The sequence below is a fragment of the Sinocyclocheilus grahami genome, unplaced genomic scaffold (assembly GCF_001515645.1).
Source record: "Sinocyclocheilus grahami isolate Dianchi unplaced genomic scaffold, SAMN03320097.WGS_v1.1 scaffold2227.1, whole genome shotgun sequence".
Classification (NCBI taxonomy): Eukaryota; Metazoa; Chordata; class Actinopteri; order Cypriniformes; family Cyprinidae; genus Sinocyclocheilus; species Sinocyclocheilus grahami.
Window position 1 is genome coordinate 60,529 of NW_015507406.1, and position 18,769 is coordinate 79,297.

An 18,769-nucleotide genomic window follows, 5' to 3' on the forward strand; every position below is an offset into this window, starting at 1 on the left:
TTCTCCATAGCGACCCCTAGAGGATGCAGTTCGAAGTTCCCATGAAAGGGAACTGAAGCATCTACCATCTTTCTTGTATCAGGTACTGACATAGCAGATGAATGTCATGAAAATGTACAAAAATTAAAGACAATGACCTTTTGGAATAATAACAATCATCATCACTCATGTTGTTTTTCAGCTGTGGTTTCACTGAGCACATCTTCAGTGTTGTCTAAAAAGTGTAAAAAGTGCAAAAATATTAATTGATTGTATGCCTTAAGAATACATAAAATGCTAGTTAAGAAACCATCCTTAACAAGACTGCATTTGTGTGCTATATCTGCCTTATCATGTTTAACTTAAATTGTTTGTATGTTAAAACTGTCATCAAAATAGGAACTAAACAAAACAAGATATTCTAAAAGTTTATTAAACTGTTACACACCCTGCAGGGATGAATTAGGAACGGTTGCATATTTATGATTTTGGGTGGAGCTACTGTATGACATCACTGCACGTGAGTGAAAGACTTCACTGAAAGTAAAACTAAACCGATGCCTCTTCAAGCTAAATATTTAGTCAGTGACTTCGAATCTTGTGATCGCAGGCGATATTTACTCAGAGGTAAGTGTTGAAAATGTAAGAGCTTATTTACTAGTTTAAAACTCTGAAATAGTATCAGAATGTTATTACTGATGTAACTTAACTAGCTGTAAAGCGAAGTTTGATATGTGGTCTTATGTCACAACTTAAAGACTTTAGAAACAGAAAGTACGTGAATTGCAGGCACAATGAACATAGTCAAATAAAAACAAGTAAAAAATCATAAATACATTAAACTAAGTTAAATTACAGTACAGGTAATTTAATGGTGTTTACTATATAGGTTTTGCAGTGAGAAATATTTTGTGGACTAAAATGAAAAACACGCACTCTTGTTGTATTTAGAAAGGATTTTGTGTTATGAACAGTTTAAAACTCTGAAATAGTATCAGAATGTTATTACTGATGTAACTTAACTAGCTGTAAAGCGAAGTTTGATATGTGGTCTTATGTCACAACTTAAAGACTTTAGAAACAGAAAGTACATGAATTGCAGGCACAATGAACATAGTCAAATAAAAACAAGTAAAAATCATAAATACATTAAACTAAGTTAAATTACAGTACAGGTAATTTAATGGTGTTTACTATACAGGTTTTGCAGTGAGAAATATTTTGTGGACTAAAATGAAAAACACGCACTCTTGTTGTATTTAGAAAGGATTTTGTGTTATGAAATAATGTTGTAATGTTCTATTGCAAATTCCCAGAAACACATATTCAGTTTCAGAATTATTTCTTCTACAGAGATGACAATTAAGTACTTTGTACTTTGATTTAAAAAATAGCAATTGTTAGTTTATCTTTCTACATATAAGTATGTTTTTCAACAAAATTATCTATTTGTTTTGTTACCTTTATCATTGTATGAGATTAAACACAAGCATGGATATGATCATGAATTGACTTTTTCGAAAGTGATAATTTACAAGTTGACCCACAAGTTCGAACAACTTACAAGAGTGAATGATAATGGTGCGTTTCCACTGGCACGTAGCGAGCGAAGAGGAGCGAGCGTTTTCAAATCATTCCTATGGAAGTTGAGCTTAAATGCTCGCGCGGTGCATTATGGGATTGAAAGCGTTGAGTGTCAAAAAGGTTGGGCATTCCTCGACTTTATGCAAATATCGAGCGAAAAACAGCGGGTGACAACCAATCACTGTGAAAAGTAGGCAAGGCAAGATTTTGACGTATGTTTCCGAGTGTTTGCTGAACTGGTGGATTAAGCTGGGTACACACTAAAAGATTTTTAAAATGTGAGAGACCACAAACATGAGGACAAAAAAATCCTAGATTTAACAATTTTTCTCCTATAGTGTGTAGTGTGCTGCGCTGCGATGTGACAAAGACAGCACATCACACACCAACTGATTTTCAAGTCCCGAGAGTCCCGACTCTAAACACGGGAAATCTCACAAAATCTCTCGAGATTTGAGAATAAACATGGCAGATGATAGGCAGGAAGAAATTGTGATGACTGCATTTGTTATGCTTCTGTCAGCTTGCTTTCTGATTGGATATTGTTTTGTTTCACGTGATAATCTCCAGATCGTACACACGTTTGCCCTTGGGGTTCTTCCCACACATCAGGATTTCTGATCGTAAATATTTAACATGTTGAATATTTATGATTCCCGATTGGGGCGCCTCCGACGTTCTTCAGAGCAGATTCAGTCACTCTTAACACACCTCAGACCACAGGAAAATCTGATAAGATATGCTTGTGTTCATTTATTTCATATTGTGATGCCTTTTATTTTTGGTTCGTTTTACTCGTGTTCAGTTTGCGAACCACCGTAAAAAGATGATGAAACACAAACTGTTTTCAGAGGCGTGCTCTGCCCTAAATTTGAAACGCCCCAAAGCAGTGGGGAATTGCAGAATTGACGCTGTAGTGGAAACGCACCGTAAGAATTTAACTGCTAAAGTTCTACCAAACTTGTCATGGCATATAGTTATTGAAGAACTGTACATGCCCATATGGCCAGCCAAACTCCAGGCCACATCAGCCAGCAATATTTAAAAAATACTTAGTACACCTTATTAGTATTATCCATATTGTTCAATTCAGTAATGTAGATGATATGTTACCATAATTTGTCTTTTCAGTCATGGCATCCTCCAGTAGTTTTCTAAATGAGGAGCTCCAGTGCTCCATCTGTCTGGATGTGTTCACTGATCCAGTCACCACTCCATGTGGACACAACTTCTGCAGAACCTGCCTGAATGAGTGCTGGACAAACACACAGACCTGCTTCTGTCCACTCTGTAAAGAAAAGTTCAGCAGAAGACCTGATCTCAAGATTAATACAACACTGAGAGAGGTTGTGCAACACTTTAAAGGTGAAATAAGTATTTTTTTATGTAAATAATAATAATAATAATAATTCTCTTAACCAAGCTTTAGTATTCATTGACTACTATTAGTATGCCATTCATGAGTTTATCTATCTAAAAAGTGTAAACATTGAAACTCTCATACACCATCAAAACATTTAGAGTAGTCAGCTCAGATCTGCCAATCTCTTTCCAACTCTCCCTATAGCAAGATGTTTGGGGTGTGGCTTATATAGCAGGTGGATCCAGGGGTACTTTAGCAGGTGTGGGACCATGACATGCCACATGGGAAAAGATGTTTAGTTTTGGTTACAGGAGTGCAAGCCAAAATTCGCTGCATTTAGACCTTATGCAGAGATTATACAGGTCATGAATATGTCAAAGCAAACAGGGCATTGTGATGCAACACACTATAATGGATTCTTCAATACAACAACATCATGTACCCATTCAAAAAGTACTTTGATTGGCAAGTGTAAACAGGTGCAAACGGTTGTGGCGGATCATGTCAAAAAATGTGTCCTGTGCAGATATATTGGATAGGTTTATAATAAAGTGAGATGTTCTCATTTGCTCTAGACCAGGGGTTGCCAGCATTGGTCCTGGGGAGCCACAATCTTGCAGAGTTTTGCTCCAACCTCGACAAAAACTCACCTGCCTGCCTTCTACTAAACCTTAAAGTGGAAGCGAAGCAGTCAGTCAAGTTTACATTATTTAGTAAACTGATTTCCACTTTAATAATATCCAACACTAAACTGTCTAAATCACTAAGTATTGATCGTAGTATCCCAAACATTGTTTTCATAACGCGAGGCGCAACGAGACGTCAACAAACAATGCTTCATATAATACCATTCATGTCGCATCTAATTGTTATGTCAGACCTTTCAGACATATTTGCATTACACTGGCTCTTTCACCGTTTGTGGTATGTATGATATTTTATGTTCACCTGCGAATACAATTAGTTTACCTGCTGTTAACAGGACGCTCCAGTGTTTAACTAATCATTGATCTCCAATCTCAATGATCGGGCTTGTGCTGCTTCCTCAAGAAACTTTATCATTCTTTTATTATTCTTTTACAGTTTATCATTGTTTTAAGCTTTGCCAGTTAAACATTAAAGTGTTTTAAGCCATTCAAGCGCGAGACAGCGCTAAAGAGAACTCCACGATAATTCTTCCATCGTGCAAATTATGGTCATTTTCATCAGTTAAGGCTCGTTAGCATTCGGCCTGCTTTAAATCAGACACAGAGATGCAGTGTGGTAAGATCGCATTTATTTGAATTAATTAATTATATCTTTTATTTGAATTAGCGAGAGAGAGAGGGATGAAAGTTGCTTGTGTGAACCTGTGTCTGCGCGCCTCTCTCTACAAACAATGAGGCTTATTTACTTCAAAAACAGCGTTTTTACCCCCTCATTGCAGAGAAATATAAAGTTGCGTGTCAGTAGCCTGTCAAAGCTATTTTACTAATAAAAGTTTCCGTGCTGTGTTGTCGTGTGCACTAATGTGTGTGTGTGTGTGTGTGTGCATCTATGAAAGCAGCGTAGCCTACTGCACATAGTATTATTTTAGCTATAAACCCAAGCCCGACCGGAACCCGAAGCTATTCATTAAACATTAACCCGAACCCGAAAGTATTTCGGGACCCGTCGGGCTTGGGTCAGGTAGCAGACCTCTAGCGCACACACACTAAAAGCCAGAGATCAGACAGCACGCACGTACCAAATTGAGTCCTCTTTCACATCTTCTTGAGCAAATGCACACAAAATTATGTCAGAATCACTGTCTTGACAAGTATCTACGAAAACACGTATTATCTCCAACCCGCTCTTCACCCCAAACCAGCAGGTTCATGACTTCGTCCACCAGAAACGGTTATACTGCTCGGTCCCCTCACTGTATCGGCTCAAATGCATTAAAGGGGTCATATGATGCGATTTCAGTTTTTCCTTTCTCTTTGGAGTGTTACAAGCTCTTGGTGCATAAAGAAGATCTGTAAAGTTGCAAAGACTCTGGATCCACCTTGCCGGACGCTCCTTCGTCGAATCCGCAGGTCATGCCATTCTCAAGCCCGCCCACCTCAGCTCACTCAAGGCCGCGGTGTGTGACGCTGTTTCATTGTGAAAGTGAAACTACTTTCTTTGTTCTTCCAAAAGGGGACACGACTAGAAATAAGTAGTTAAGTTGTATTTACAACACTGTTCCAGAACACTTCAACCCAAATATTCAGATGTGTGCAGCACATTTTATGGAGGACTGTTTCCTGATCCTGGGAGAGTAGACTATAATGCCGGCTGTTCTGACTCACAGACTGTAAGAACGTTTTTTATATTTAAAGAATTTGCCACTGACGATTCAAACGCAAGTTTTTTGGGCAGTGTAGAGTAGCACTTGTTGTTTGTCATTTCTCCGATCACAAATGCAGACATGGTTTTATGGGACTTCTTATGGGCTCAAAAGTCCTTTTAAGTTCATCTTCCTCAATTTCAAAACAAGCGTGCGTTCAAAAAGTAAAGAAATGCTTATATTACTTCACTGGCCAACAGAGCGAACCAATTATTATATGAAGCATTGTTTGTTTACGTCACGTTGCGCCTCACGTTATGAAAACAATGTTTGGGATATTACGATCAAAACTTAGTGATTTAGACAGTTTAGTGTTGGATATTCATGCAATTATGGTGAAACACAAACACATTTGTGTGTTAAAATAACATTTATGTGTTCAAAAAGTAAGGAAATGCTTATATTACTTCACTGGCCAATGGAGCGAACCAACCCCGCTACGTCACACACTGTGGAATCGCAAGATGGCGGTGCCCTTGCTTCAAAAGCTATAACAAAATATCATTTTTTCTTTTAAACGGTTACATTAATCGTGTTTTGTTATACTGTATATTTTTTTATTAAAGTGGAAATCAGTTTACTAAATAATTTAAACTTGACTGACTGCTTCACTTCCACTTTAAACCTTGATTAGCTGGTTCAGGTGTGTTTTATTAGAGTTGGAGCAAAACTCTGCAGGACTGTCCCCTTTTCCAAATATCCACACTTGTGGTCTTGGCCAATTGAGAGCGCGTGCGCGCGACAGGAAGTAAGTGCGCAAGACTGTCCCAGGCAGTGTTGCCAACTTAGCAATTTTGTTGCTAGATTTAGCAACTTTTCAGAATACCCTAGCAACTTTTTCTTCCAAAAGCACGAAGCAACAAATTTAGCTATTTAAAAAATTTTTTTGGCAACATTTAGTAACTTTTGATAAGTGACTCAAACGATAAAAAAGGCACACATTTTCCATCTAAATTACACAAAAAGAGGAAACTAAAGGTGCCAAGCAGTACACAATTCACATTAAGTTGGCTATTATTAGCAATTATTTAATTTAATAATAATAATAATTTAATAATTGTTCATTTATGATACACCTTGTTAGTAGCTTGTACTTGACTTTGTTGATCAGTGCACGGTAAGAAAAATATTAAAAAAAAATGAAAGAGGTAGTAATTTTCCAGGACATTATCCATTATCACCCTGTAACCCGAAAACACAAAATACAATGCGTAATTTAAAATGTAGGGAAAAAAAACGTGTGAATAATAATTACGGAAAATTCCTTCATATTAATAGATTTTGCCCTATTTTTACAGATTTTTCTTAGAGTGTAGCATACAAACTACTAATACACTGCTTAAATCTATAATTGTTCAGAATGAGTAGTTTTACTAGCTAATAAAAATAAACTTAAATTGTAATTGTTAAAAAATGTGAAAGTGTTTAATAATTCAATGTTGTATTTAAAATTAGTTATTTATATTTTAATATTATGCATTTATATTTTTTTATAAACATCTAAATTAACAGATATACATTTGTTTATATTTTTTGCTGAGATTTGATGCAGTGACACAATTTTGCATCGTGATTACGCAATGACGTCACCGCGCAATGACATCGCGTCATTTAGCAACTTTTAGCAACAAATCAATCTTCCTTTAGCAACTTCCGCTGAAAATTAGTTGGCAACACTGGTCCCAGGTCTTAAAAATGCCAAAGCGCAGTACTCTTAACGCACACTAAATCCACGCTCCAGAGCGGTATTCAAGGCTTAGTGTATCCCATCATGCATCATGTTGTGAAAATAAATCGTGACACTTTTTGCCGAGATCTTGCGAGAGGTCACGGAAACCTTTCCAATGTATGTTAAAAATTAATAACAGTTAGATATTACATATAATTTGGAACTAAAACAAAGAGTTGCATGTTTTATTGGTGCAAATGAGTAGTGGTGATAATTTTTACAACATTTGCAACTGCTTTTTATCACTTAATTAGAAGCACCACAAAATTAAATAGTGTCATCTGTTACAGGGACTACTGAACAGATATTTAGAAGCTGATTTTAAAAGGCAAAGTATTGAAAATAAAAATAAAGCTCTGTAAAATTTTGCATTATTTACAACACTATAAGTGTGTCCTATCAGGTAATGAAAAGTTCTACACATACTTGTGGTCTTCATGCTCACTTGAACACTTGGACCAAATACAGGAAATCCATCATATAAGTAGTCAATTGGTCAAGTGCAAAGATCGCAAGTGCAGGTATTTGGACAAGGGGTGTGGCTCTTCAGGGCTGACACTGGCCACGCCTGCTCTAGACAGTGTTAGCCTTCTCAGTTGCTTAAGCTTCTCACACAGCACATAGGAACACAGGTAAAAGTATCCCAATATGTCGGACCTTTTATTGAAAGTAGCCTACTTTTACCTGAGACATGCCTTCACAACACCGTATGAGCTGTGTTTGTGATGCTTGAGTTGGGGGAGGCACGACTTGTGAAATTTTTTTCACAAAAACCTTTGCAAGGTTGTTTGAAAATATGCTTTATTTTTGTAAATTCGCTAAGTGACACTTGTGTCGCAGAAAAAACATACTTCACCTTAAAGGAGACGCTCAATCCAGAAAGATCTGAGGGGTTCTGTGACTTCTGTGATGAAAGAAAGCAGAAAGCCGTGAAGTCCTGCCTGACGTGTCAAAGCTCTTACTGTGAGACTCACCTGGAGCCTCATCTTAGAGTCCCACGTCTAAAGAAACACACACTGATCAACGCTGTGGAAAATCTGGAGGATTATATATGCCAGAAACATGAGAGACCTCTGGAGCTGTTCTGCAGAGATGATCAGACGTGTGTGTGTTTGTCCTGCACTGAAGGAGACCACAGGACTCACAACACTGTTCCTGTAGAGGAGGAGAGTCAACAGAAGAAGGCAAGAGATACAAACAAAACACTAAGTGTATCCCATCATGCATCATGTTGTGAAAATAAATCGTGACACTTTTTGCCGAGATCTTGCGAGAGGTCACGGAAACCTTTCCAATGTATGTTAAAAATTAATAACAGTTAGATATTACATATAATTTGGAACTAAAACAAAGAGTTGCATGTTTTATTGGTGCAAATGAGTAGTGGTGATAATTTTTACAACATTTGCAACTGCTTTTTATCACTTAATTAGAAGCACCACAAAATTAAATAGTGTCATCTGTTACAGGGACTACTGAACAGATATTTAGAAGCTGATTTTAAAAGGCAAAGTATTGAAAATAAAAATAAAGCTCTGTAAAATTTTGCATTATTTACAACACTATAAGTGTGTCCTATCAGGTAATGAAAAGTTCTACACATACTTGTGGTCTTCATGCTCACTTGAACACTTGGACCAAATACAGGAAATCCATCATATAAGTAGTCAATTGGTCAAGTGCAAAGATCGCAAGTGCAGGTATTTGGACAAGGGGTGTGGCTCTTCAGGGCTGACACTGGCCACGCCTGCTCTAGACAGTGTTAGCCTTCTCAGTTGCTTAAGCTTCTCACACAGCACATAGGAACACAGGTAAAAGTATCCCAATATGTCGGACCTTTTATTGAAAGTAGCCTACTTTCACCTGAGACATGCCTTCACAACACCCGTATGAGCTGTGTTTGTGATGCTTGAGTTGGGGGAGGCACGACTTGTGAAATTTTTTTCACAAAAACCTTTGCAAGGTTGTTTGAAAATATGCTTTATTTTTGTAAATTCGCTAAGTGACACTTGTGTCGCAGAAAAAACATACTTCACCTTAAAGGAGACGCTCAATCCAGAAAGATCTGAGGGGTTCTGTGACTTCTGTGATGAAAGAAAGCAGAAAGCCGTGAAGTCCTGCCTGACGTGTCAAAGCTCTTACTGTGAGACTCACCTGGAGCCTCATCTTAGAGTCCCACGTCTAAAGAAACACACACTGATCAACGCTGTGGAAAATCTGGAGGATTATATATGCCAGAAACACCAGAGACCTCTGGAGCTGTTCTGCAGAGATGATCAGACGTGTGTGTGTTTGTCCTGCACTGAAGGAGACCACAGGACTCACAACACTGTTCCTGTAGAGGAGGAGAGTCAACAGAAGAAGGCAAGAGATACAAACAAAACACTATAAAGATCCCATGAAATACATCTTTCCTGTGTGTTGACATGTTAAAGAACATGTCCTTTTTTAAAAGCCAAAAGTATTTCACTACATCTGTTAAAAGCTGATTTCGTGAATTTTGTTACCCAGAATATGTTACCCTTAAAAATGTCAGACATGGACTAAAAGATCCAAAATAACCAGCTCATGGGGTCTTTAAATGGTTTTCAAAATCAATATTCAAATAAGACTTTTGTCAGAAGATGGAAAGCTAAATTCAGTCATAAATGTGTTCTTCTGTTTATGCAGAATCAGCTGGATAAGAAAAAGACAGATGTGCAACAGATGATCCAGGACAGAATGATGAAGATTCAAGAAATACAGCACTCAGTAGAGCTGAGAAAAGTGAGTGGAAGTTAAGACAATGTAAAATTGACTATGCATTATAATACACTGCTCAAAAAATTAAGGGAACACTTAAATCACACATTGGATGTCAGTTAATGGAAGGGAGGAAAATGTTCTGCAACGTAAGATCACCTGGGCCGACATCTGGAAAGCAGACTTCTATAATATCAAGCTCTTAGTCCAAACTGCCTACGATGTCCTACCAAGTCCAGCAAACTTCCATGTCTGGGGCAAAATTGAGACACCTGTCTCTTTTGTTCAGGAAGGGGAGTCCTTGGAACCTTAGTAGCTTAGTAGGGAGTCCAGGAACCTTAGTAGCTGCTCAAAAGCCATTGGAGATGGGACGCTATCGCTGGCGCCACGACCAGGTGCTTAAGGCAGTTGCTGAGAGCAAAGGCACAGCCATCAATTCCATCAAGGTCCACCACAAGCCAAAGACCACCAAGCTTCTCAGAGCTGGAACGAAAGCCCATTCACAACCGAGATCAAAGTCTGGCCTCCTCACTACCGCTGCTGACTGGCAACTGGAGGTGGATCTTGGCAGATCCTAACCAAAATAATAACCACACAGCTTCGTGTAGACATGATTAATGTCGTAGATTCCACCAAGCAATTGCTCTTGCTGGAGCGCACTGTGCCTTGGGAAGAGCACATGGACGAGGCCAGTGAGAGGAAGTGTGCCAAGTACGAGGATATAGTTGAAGAGTGCAGAAGGCAGGGCTGGCAAACTCACTGAGAGCCTCTGGAGGTGGGCTGCAGAGGATTTGCTGGGCGATCGCTCTGCAGTGTTTCACCAGTGGCGTTCCGTCCATATAAGCTGCGAATGCTCCACATACCCAGGCCATCTGAGAGAATTAATTTGTGGGATAATTAATATAAACTTGATTTGATCCCTTGTTATTTGAGATGTAACTTTAAGCTTAATAAAGTGTTGGGAATAAGTACGTCAAATTATGACAAGTAATTTTTTGTAAATCTGTGCCAGTTATAAAAGCTTAAGGGCAAGTGGATTCACAGCAGCTTTGGCGCCTCCGCTCTATTGCTGTGACTTGTCAAGATTATAGCGCATTCTCATTGGTTTGCTGGCATGCGTGTGATTTGATGCACGAGGTAAGCGTTTCGGCGAAAAGCTCGCCCAAGAGGAAAAATGCGCTATTGCTGCCAGATCTGGATTGCGAAAATCACGTTGTTTGATGCAACACCATTTTGACTAAATCAAATAAGAAACATAGTAACATTATTTTCATACTTTCTCAAGCAAAAAATTTGGAAAGTGCACTGAAAACTAATCTTCCTACATTTTTGGTCATAGCCAATATATGTTGAAGATATAGGTTATTTAGCAACATGCCTGAGTAAACTAATAAAATGATAAAATATATATAAAAAAAAAGTTTATAAATTTTATATAAAATCCCCAACCCCTGAATACCGCGTGTCATTACGTAACAACGTGTAAACGTTATTTAGTGGTTTTTACTTGGAAAACCAAATATATTTATTTCTAGCATTCGAATAATGGATAAACCTAAAATGATAGAAGAAGGATTGGAGATGAATTTCATTTACAAGTAAGGTAGGAAATGCGCATACTTTTAAAACGACACTTGCCACAGTTTTTCTTATTTGTCCTCTGTAATCCCTCTTTGAGTGTGTCCTAAAAGCCGATGAGGAGGGGGTAGGGATGGGCGATATGGCCAAAAAAATGTATCACGATAATTTCTGGTATTTATTGCGATAACGATATCAATGACGATATCCAAACACCAGCCTTTGCAGAAATAATTTTCTTCTGTAAAATAGCAGATTATGTTATGCTTAAATTGTGTTCCAGTAACTGTGCTGAAAAACATCACATTACAACTACACATTTTTACACATCAAGTTTAAAATGTAAACACAGATTCTGTATTTATTTATACTCTCATGGTGCAAACAGTGGCAAAAATAGTGCAAACAGCAAAAGTAACAATTCCAACCATGTCTTCAGTTGGGTTTCAAAATGACGAAAAAGTGCAACTGCAAATAAATCCTAATAAAGCAACAAATTACACTAAAGTAACCTGACAAATTAAAGAAGTTTACCGTGAAACAGTCAATGACACTCTTAGAATGTAAAAAAAAATATGTATGTGGAACATGCTACCAACAATTAGGTAGTCTAAGTTTTCAACACTCTTGTCCCATGGAACAAATTGTAAAAATACTGCAAACATTGTATCAAAAAGTAAAGATCCTAACTATGTCTTCAGTTAGTTTACAAAACAGTGCAAAACACACATAAATTAAAAACAAATCAAGAAATTAAATTTAAATAAAAGTTAAATTAAAGTGTAAACACTGATATACTTTTAATTTGTAAACAAAATGTAGAAATGAGGCTGACATGAAAATGTCTGGTAGTGCAAGTTATATAACACATACTAGTGAAGTATGTGATTCAGCAGCTTTCAAAAAGAGAACAGGGCTCACACCTTAAGATTTTTGGTCAAGAAGACTAACATATTCACTGTAGCTGGTTTCAGAAGAGACCTTTAGCATGTTACTACATTTCCAGCAGTGCTGAACACCCTCTCTGAGGGTGTACTTGTGGCAGGGATGCACAAGTACTTTTTCACTAAACGACTGATGTTAGGGAAATCTTTCATCATCTGCAAGTGGCCCATGCAAGTAGTTGTTTAATTCAGCCTCAGTTTTCTCTGTTTCACAAATACTGGTCATCTCAGCAACTGGTTTCTTGAAAAAACTTCCAAGAGTCTTCCTCTGCCTTTTAGATGCACTCTGAGCTTCTATGGCCTTCTCTTGCTGAAGCATCCGCTGAATCATCTTCTGCCTTGATCCCCATCGTGTTGCCGATTCAGTCACAAGTTTGTGTGGAGGAAGGCCAAGTTCTACTTGAGCATTTTTGAGTGCTCACTGCTTTTTCCAGCTGTACGAAAAACACTGACAATCTTCTTACAAACTCCCACAGCTCTGTCAATCCTGATATCTCTCATGCTTCTCTCTGCAAAACAACAATAAAATAATACAATAAAAAACAAAAAAGGAAAAAGGAAAAGAATGAGAGTTCAGTTAGAATTAAAATAATAGATTAAACAAAAAAAATTTAACTTTTTTAAAAATTTTATCTTAAATGCACATAATATATGTGACCCTGGAGCACAAAAGCAGTCTTAAGTCGCTGGGGTATATTTGTAGCAATAGCCAAAAATACATTGTATGGGTCAAAATTATAGATTTTTCTTCTATGCCAAAAATCATTAGGATATTAAATAAAGATCATGTTCCATGAAGATATTTTGTAAATTTCCTACTGTAAATATATCAAAACTTAATTTTTGATTAGTAATATGCATAGCTAAGAACTTCATTTGGACAATATTTAGATTTTTTGCACCCTCAGATTCCAAATATTGTCCTATCCTAACAAACCATACACTAATGGAAAGCTTATTTATTCAGCTTTCAGATGATGTATAAATCTCAGTTCCAAGAAATTTACCCTTATGACTGGTTTTATGGTCCAGGGTCACATATACATATTACCTAATGTAATGATTTCCTGTTCAAAATACTGCATGCAGTTACATTACTAATGCAGAAACAAATACATAAATACAGTAAATATTAAGCTCATGTTTGCTCAGTGTGCATGCATAAAATATACTGACACTAAGAGAGAAAGATTAAACTTACCAATAGCAATGTGTAGACAATGGCCAAAGCAAGACAGTCTTGTCCACAAGTTTAGAGTTACTTCTTTTACTATATTGGTTCCACTGTCCGTTGTTAGGCACACCTGTTTCTCCTCATCTAAATTTCATTCTTGAAGAACCTGCTTCAGGCCACTCACAAGGTTTTCACCCATGTGGTCATCTGGAAAAAAAACTTGTCTGGATGCAACAGCTGTTCAAACTCCAGTCACTCGTTATACAATGGACCGTAAGGCTAATGTACGGCTCAGTCGCTCGGCAAGCATGAATGGCAACATGTCTTTTGCCAAACAAAACGCCCCTGCCTCTGTCAATTCTTTCCATCGTTTACTTTGCTTATCATAAGGAACGCAATTAGCAAATGCGCTGGCAATTTTCGTCCGAGTAGGAATTTTCTTAGCCTTAGGTCTAACATTACTTGTAGTCGGTGTCTCCATCTCCTCGCGAATCTTCAAACTTTTGTCGTACTCTGGTTTGTGTTTGAGATGGTGGAACAAATTGGACGTGTTTCCACTCTTTGTAACCACTGTTTTTCTGCAAACCTTGCATATTACGGTCATTTGCGCCGCATCTGATTTTCTATAACCAAACCAGTTCCAAATTGTGGAGGTAGCTCCTTGCTTAGCAACAAGCTCCTCTTCAGCCTCACGTCCGCCTTCCACCATGCTTGTTATCACTCCGGTCGCGAACGGAACTACGTCATAAACTAGGCTTATCGTTATTATTGCGAGGAGACACATTTTTATCCTGAGGAGAATTTTTAACGGTATATCGCAAACGATAACATATCACCCATCCCTAGGAGGGGGGGATCTTAATCTTAGCACTCAGCATGCCCAGTTAAGAAAGTTACCGCTCGCCACTGGTTTACACTACTAGGCAACACCAGGGAGGCAAAGAGAAAGGCTATCAGATCCACAACCAGAGCCACTGGGAAAGCCACTAGGTGCTTTGGATTAAGAGTGCAGAACTGTGGGCAAACACTGCAGGGCACAGGCTGGGTGTCCTCTGGGATCTCTTCCCAGACCTAGATCAGGGCATCAGTGAGTTCCTGGACAGCCTGTGTGCTACTTGCCAGCTTTGGATGCTCTGATACCTAACAACTCAGAGGTTCTCATTTGGCTTCAGGTCTGGTGATCACAAGGGCCAGTCAATGGCATCAATGCCTTCATCATCCAGAAACTGCCTTACACTCTGGCCACATGAGGCCGGGCATTGTCATGCACCAGGAGGAACCCAGGGCCATCTGCACCAGTGTAAGGTCTGACCACAGCTCTGAGGATTTTATCCCAGTACGTAACAGCAGTAAGAGTACCGCTAGAGCACATGGAGGTCTGTGCAACCCTCCAAGAATATTCCTCCCCAGACCATTACTGACCCACCGTCAAAACGGTCATGCTGGATGATGGTGCAGGCAGCATAACATTCCCCACGGCATCTCCAGACACTTTCATGTCCGTCACAAGTTCTCAGTCTGAACCTGCTCTCTTCTAAGAGAACGGGATGTCAATGGAGGACCTGCCATTTCTGGTGTTCTCTGGCAAATGCCTATTGAGCTGCACAGTGCTGGCCTGTGAGTGTAGGTCCCACACAGGATGTTTGGCCCTCATGCCACCCTCATGGAGTCGGTTTCTAACAGGTTGGTCAGAAACATGCACACCAGTAGCCCGCTGGTGGTCATTTTGGAGGGTTCTGGCAGTGCTCCTCCTGTTCCTACTTGCACAAAAGAGCAGATACCAGTCCTGATGCTGGGTTGTTTCCCTTCTACAAACCTGTCCAGCTCTCCTCATGTAACGGCCTGTCTCCCGGTATGTCCTCTATGCTCCATGCCAAGAGACAAGAAAGGACAAGGAGAGAGCAAATTTCTGTGGCCATCACCTGCAAAAAAAAAAATCCATTTTGGGGAGTTGTCTTGTTGTTGCCTCTCCAGTGCACATGTTGTCACTTTCATTTCCACCTAAGCAGGAGAAACTGATTCACAATCACTTATGCTTCCTAACTGGACAGATTAATATCCCAGAAGTTTAATTGACTTGGTGTTACACTGTGATGATTACTGTCACGGTTCAGGGTGCCTTCTCGGCTCCTCTTGTTGTCTGTGTTGCCCTGTCATTTTCAGCAGCTCCTGGTCTGGGCAATCGGTGCTGATCTTGCAGCGGGAGTGCACCGATCACGAGCTGATCTCCTCTCTCACTACTCCTCTGCATCCGAGTCCTCCATTTATCCCAGGCCGTGACAATTACTTGCTCCCTTAATTTTTTTTAGCAGTGTATTTCAATCTGCTTAATAAAGGTTCTGAATTAAATGGATAAACACATTTCACATTACACATCTGTAGATGATGAGAGCATTTTCGTATTTGAGTGAACCCTTTAAATATACAGTACATGTAAACATAATACATGAGCCTGTTAATTGATCTCATTCATTAGAGGAACACAGAGGAAGAGAAATCGGCCAGTGTTGAGCTCTTCACTGATCTGATCCGCTCCATTGAAAGATGTCAGTCTGAGCTGCTGAAGATGATGGAGGAACAGCAGAAAGCAGCAGAGAAACAGGCTGAAGATCTCATTAAAGAGCTGCAGCAGGAAATCACTGAGCTGAAGAGGAGAAACACTGAGCTGGAGCAGCTCTCACACACTGACGATCATCTGCACCTCCTGCAGGTCTGTCAACATCTGCCTCATCAGAGAGAATTAGGGATGTAACGATGCACTGCGAGCTGGTTGAACATTGATATAAATATGTGATGTTTTAAAATTTCAATTTAGTTTTGTTATTTGACAATTTCACAAAGAAATGTGCAGCATTTTGCCCAAGCAATAATAAAAGGACACCTTTTCATTTATAATTGGTCTTAAATCTAATTTGGTTGGGGGGAAAAATCGTTAGAAAATCATATTGTGAAATCAGTATTGTGAATCGTATCACATCGTGAGTTGAGTGAATCATTACATCCCTAGTGAGAATGCAGAATATCATTTGTTAAAATCTGCATGAAATTAAAATTTACAAAATAAATTTTGTTTGCGTCCATTGCTAGTCTTGAGGTGAACAATGTATTCATGCAAGTTAATCCACTGAAACAAATCGTCTTGGTAATCTTTAATCAAAATCTGAACGTTTGCTTCCGCTCTAGAATGGCATTCCTTCCATAGATATATGTAGATGCCTCTTTAGCGACTGCATCTATGGGCCACTATACATAAGCCGTCCGCCATATTCAAAGGGTGAACTTGACGTCATTCACCATAACAGTAACATAAGTTACCAATGTTTCAAAACTTGTAATATTAAGTTAATACATTTAAAAACACAAACCAACACCTCACCTCACCTGTGAACGGTTATGCCGTTTCTTCGGGAATTTAAATCATGGTGGTTTTTACAACCATCAGCTGTGCAGGATTGTGGCATCTTCGAATATTCATTGATTATGGTGAATGACGTCAAGTTGACCGTTAAAGATGGCGGACGCGTCTATGTGCTTGGCGCAGTCGAATGGGGAATCTACCTATATATATCTATGATTCCTTCTCTCAAAACATCAGTTTGACGGCTTGAGCCATGGCTTGGGCAGAATATGCTTAACCATGCCCCTCCAACCGTTAGTTTGCTGCTAGTGAGAGATGAGGGAGGAGCGCAAATATAAAATCCCTCCCTCTATTCAATATGTTACCTTGGCAACTAGCTGAAATAATCTAAGTTTATGTTTTTATATTTTAGTTCAGTGAACATTAGTTTTAGTTAAGTTACTTAACAATTTTTTTAATAGTTTTAGTTTCAGTTAACTATAACAACCCTGGCACCCTGGAGTCAAAAATCTCTTCAGCAGCACTTACACACACCAAACTTTACAGTTTTATTCCTATCTATATTCTGAAGGGTTTTACAGAGGGGTTTGTTCACCTGATTTTATATGATATTTTATTCATAACAGCATGGTGAAAAAGTATTTTATTTTGGCTGTTGACATTATTTTCTGATTTATGGAATGATTCAAATAGAAATCCAAAATCTCATTTGTAAAATCCTTTAACTCTAATATGTCAACAATATAAAACAAGAATTATGAACTTTGCAAATCTTTTGAGGACGCAAGGTGATATCCATACTTTGGATACCCTAATCACCTGGGGGCGGCTTGCCTTAATTGTGTTTGAAAGCTCTTGCGTACGAACATATTGAATGAATGAATGAAGCATCTTGAATTAGCGTAATTAAAAATAGAAAAACAAATTCCATATGTAATAGTCTTCTCTCTCCTGCTGTAGATGTACTCATCTCTGTGCAGTCATCCACACACCAAGAACTGGACTGAGATCAGGATTGACTCGGATGTGAATGTGCTCCCTCTGCATAGAGCTTTGACACAACTGAAGAAAACTCACAAGGCTCTAAATAAAAAACTCAGTCAAACTGGTATGTGAACATCATCAAGTACAGTGTAGAAAAACAGAGCATTTCTGCCATATTTATCTTTTCTAATATAATTACTGTTTTTACTGCAAAGTCAACAGTCTTGGAATCTCCACTTAAAGGGGTCCTATTATGCTCTTTTACAAAGTCTTGATTTTGTTTTGGGGGTGTACTAGAACATGCTCTCATACTAGGTTGTTCGAAAAACACATTATTTTTCACATCTTTTACATTATTACAAAGCTCTCTCCCCAGGCTGGCATGAACAGCTCGAATAGTTCCTGTAACAAATGAAGGCCTGCCTTCTGAAATACGAAATGTGCTGTGATTGGTTAGCTGGGCCAGTGTGTGTTGTGATTGGCAGCACTCAGCGCCTGGTCGGGAAATGTCATGCCCCTTACCATAGCTGCCTGCTGCGCGCTTCAGTGTAAATATTGCGTCATAATCAAATAAATTTGAGCGCGATTTAAAGGGGTCAAAAGAACATTATTTTGTGTATTTGGTGTAATGAAATGTGTTTATGCGGTTTAAGGTTCAAAAAACACATTATTTTCCACATACTGTACATTTTTGTTTCTCCTCTATGCCCCGCCTTTCTGAAATGCGTCGATTTTTACAAAGCTCATCGTTCTGAAAAAGCGAGGTGTGCTGTGATTGGCCAGCTATCCAGTGCGTTGTGATTGGCCGAACACCTCAAGCGTGTGACGGAAATGTTATGCCCCTTACCACATTGTGATGATGCACTGTCTGGCCAGAGCGACGAGACAAAAACATGAAAACCCATTATAAACGAGGCATTCGTTGCATCCAGTGGGGACATAATTATGGATTATAATGACTTATACTGTCTTTTTACGCGTTGC

At 38.8% G+C, this 18,769-nt stretch overlaps 1 protein-coding gene across 1 annotated transcript in view; it reads left to right on the forward strand.

Moving 5' to 3' along the window:
• Window positions 1–541: 541 nt before the first annotated feature.
• Window positions 542–18,769, forward strand: part of LOC107574440 (E3 ubiquitin-protein ligase TRIM39-like) — a 20,926-nt gene continuing 2,698 nt past the window's right edge. Inside the window, exons 1-7 of the mRNA XM_016260878.1 lie at window positions 542–606; window positions 2,695–2,928; window positions 9,065–9,369; window positions 9,676–9,771; window positions 11,087–11,095; window positions 15,995–16,153; window positions 17,762–17,909. Of these exons, the coding sequence (XP_016116364.1) occupies window positions 2,697–2,928; window positions 9,065–9,369; window positions 9,676–9,771; window positions 11,087–11,095; window positions 15,995–16,153; window positions 17,762–17,909 (949 nt within the window). The 5' untranslated portion in view covers window positions 542–606; window positions 2,695–2,696. The remainder of the gene's footprint in view (window positions 607–2,694; window positions 2,929–9,064; window positions 9,370–9,675; window positions 9,772–11,086; window positions 11,096–15,994; window positions 16,154–17,761; window positions 17,910–18,769) is intronic.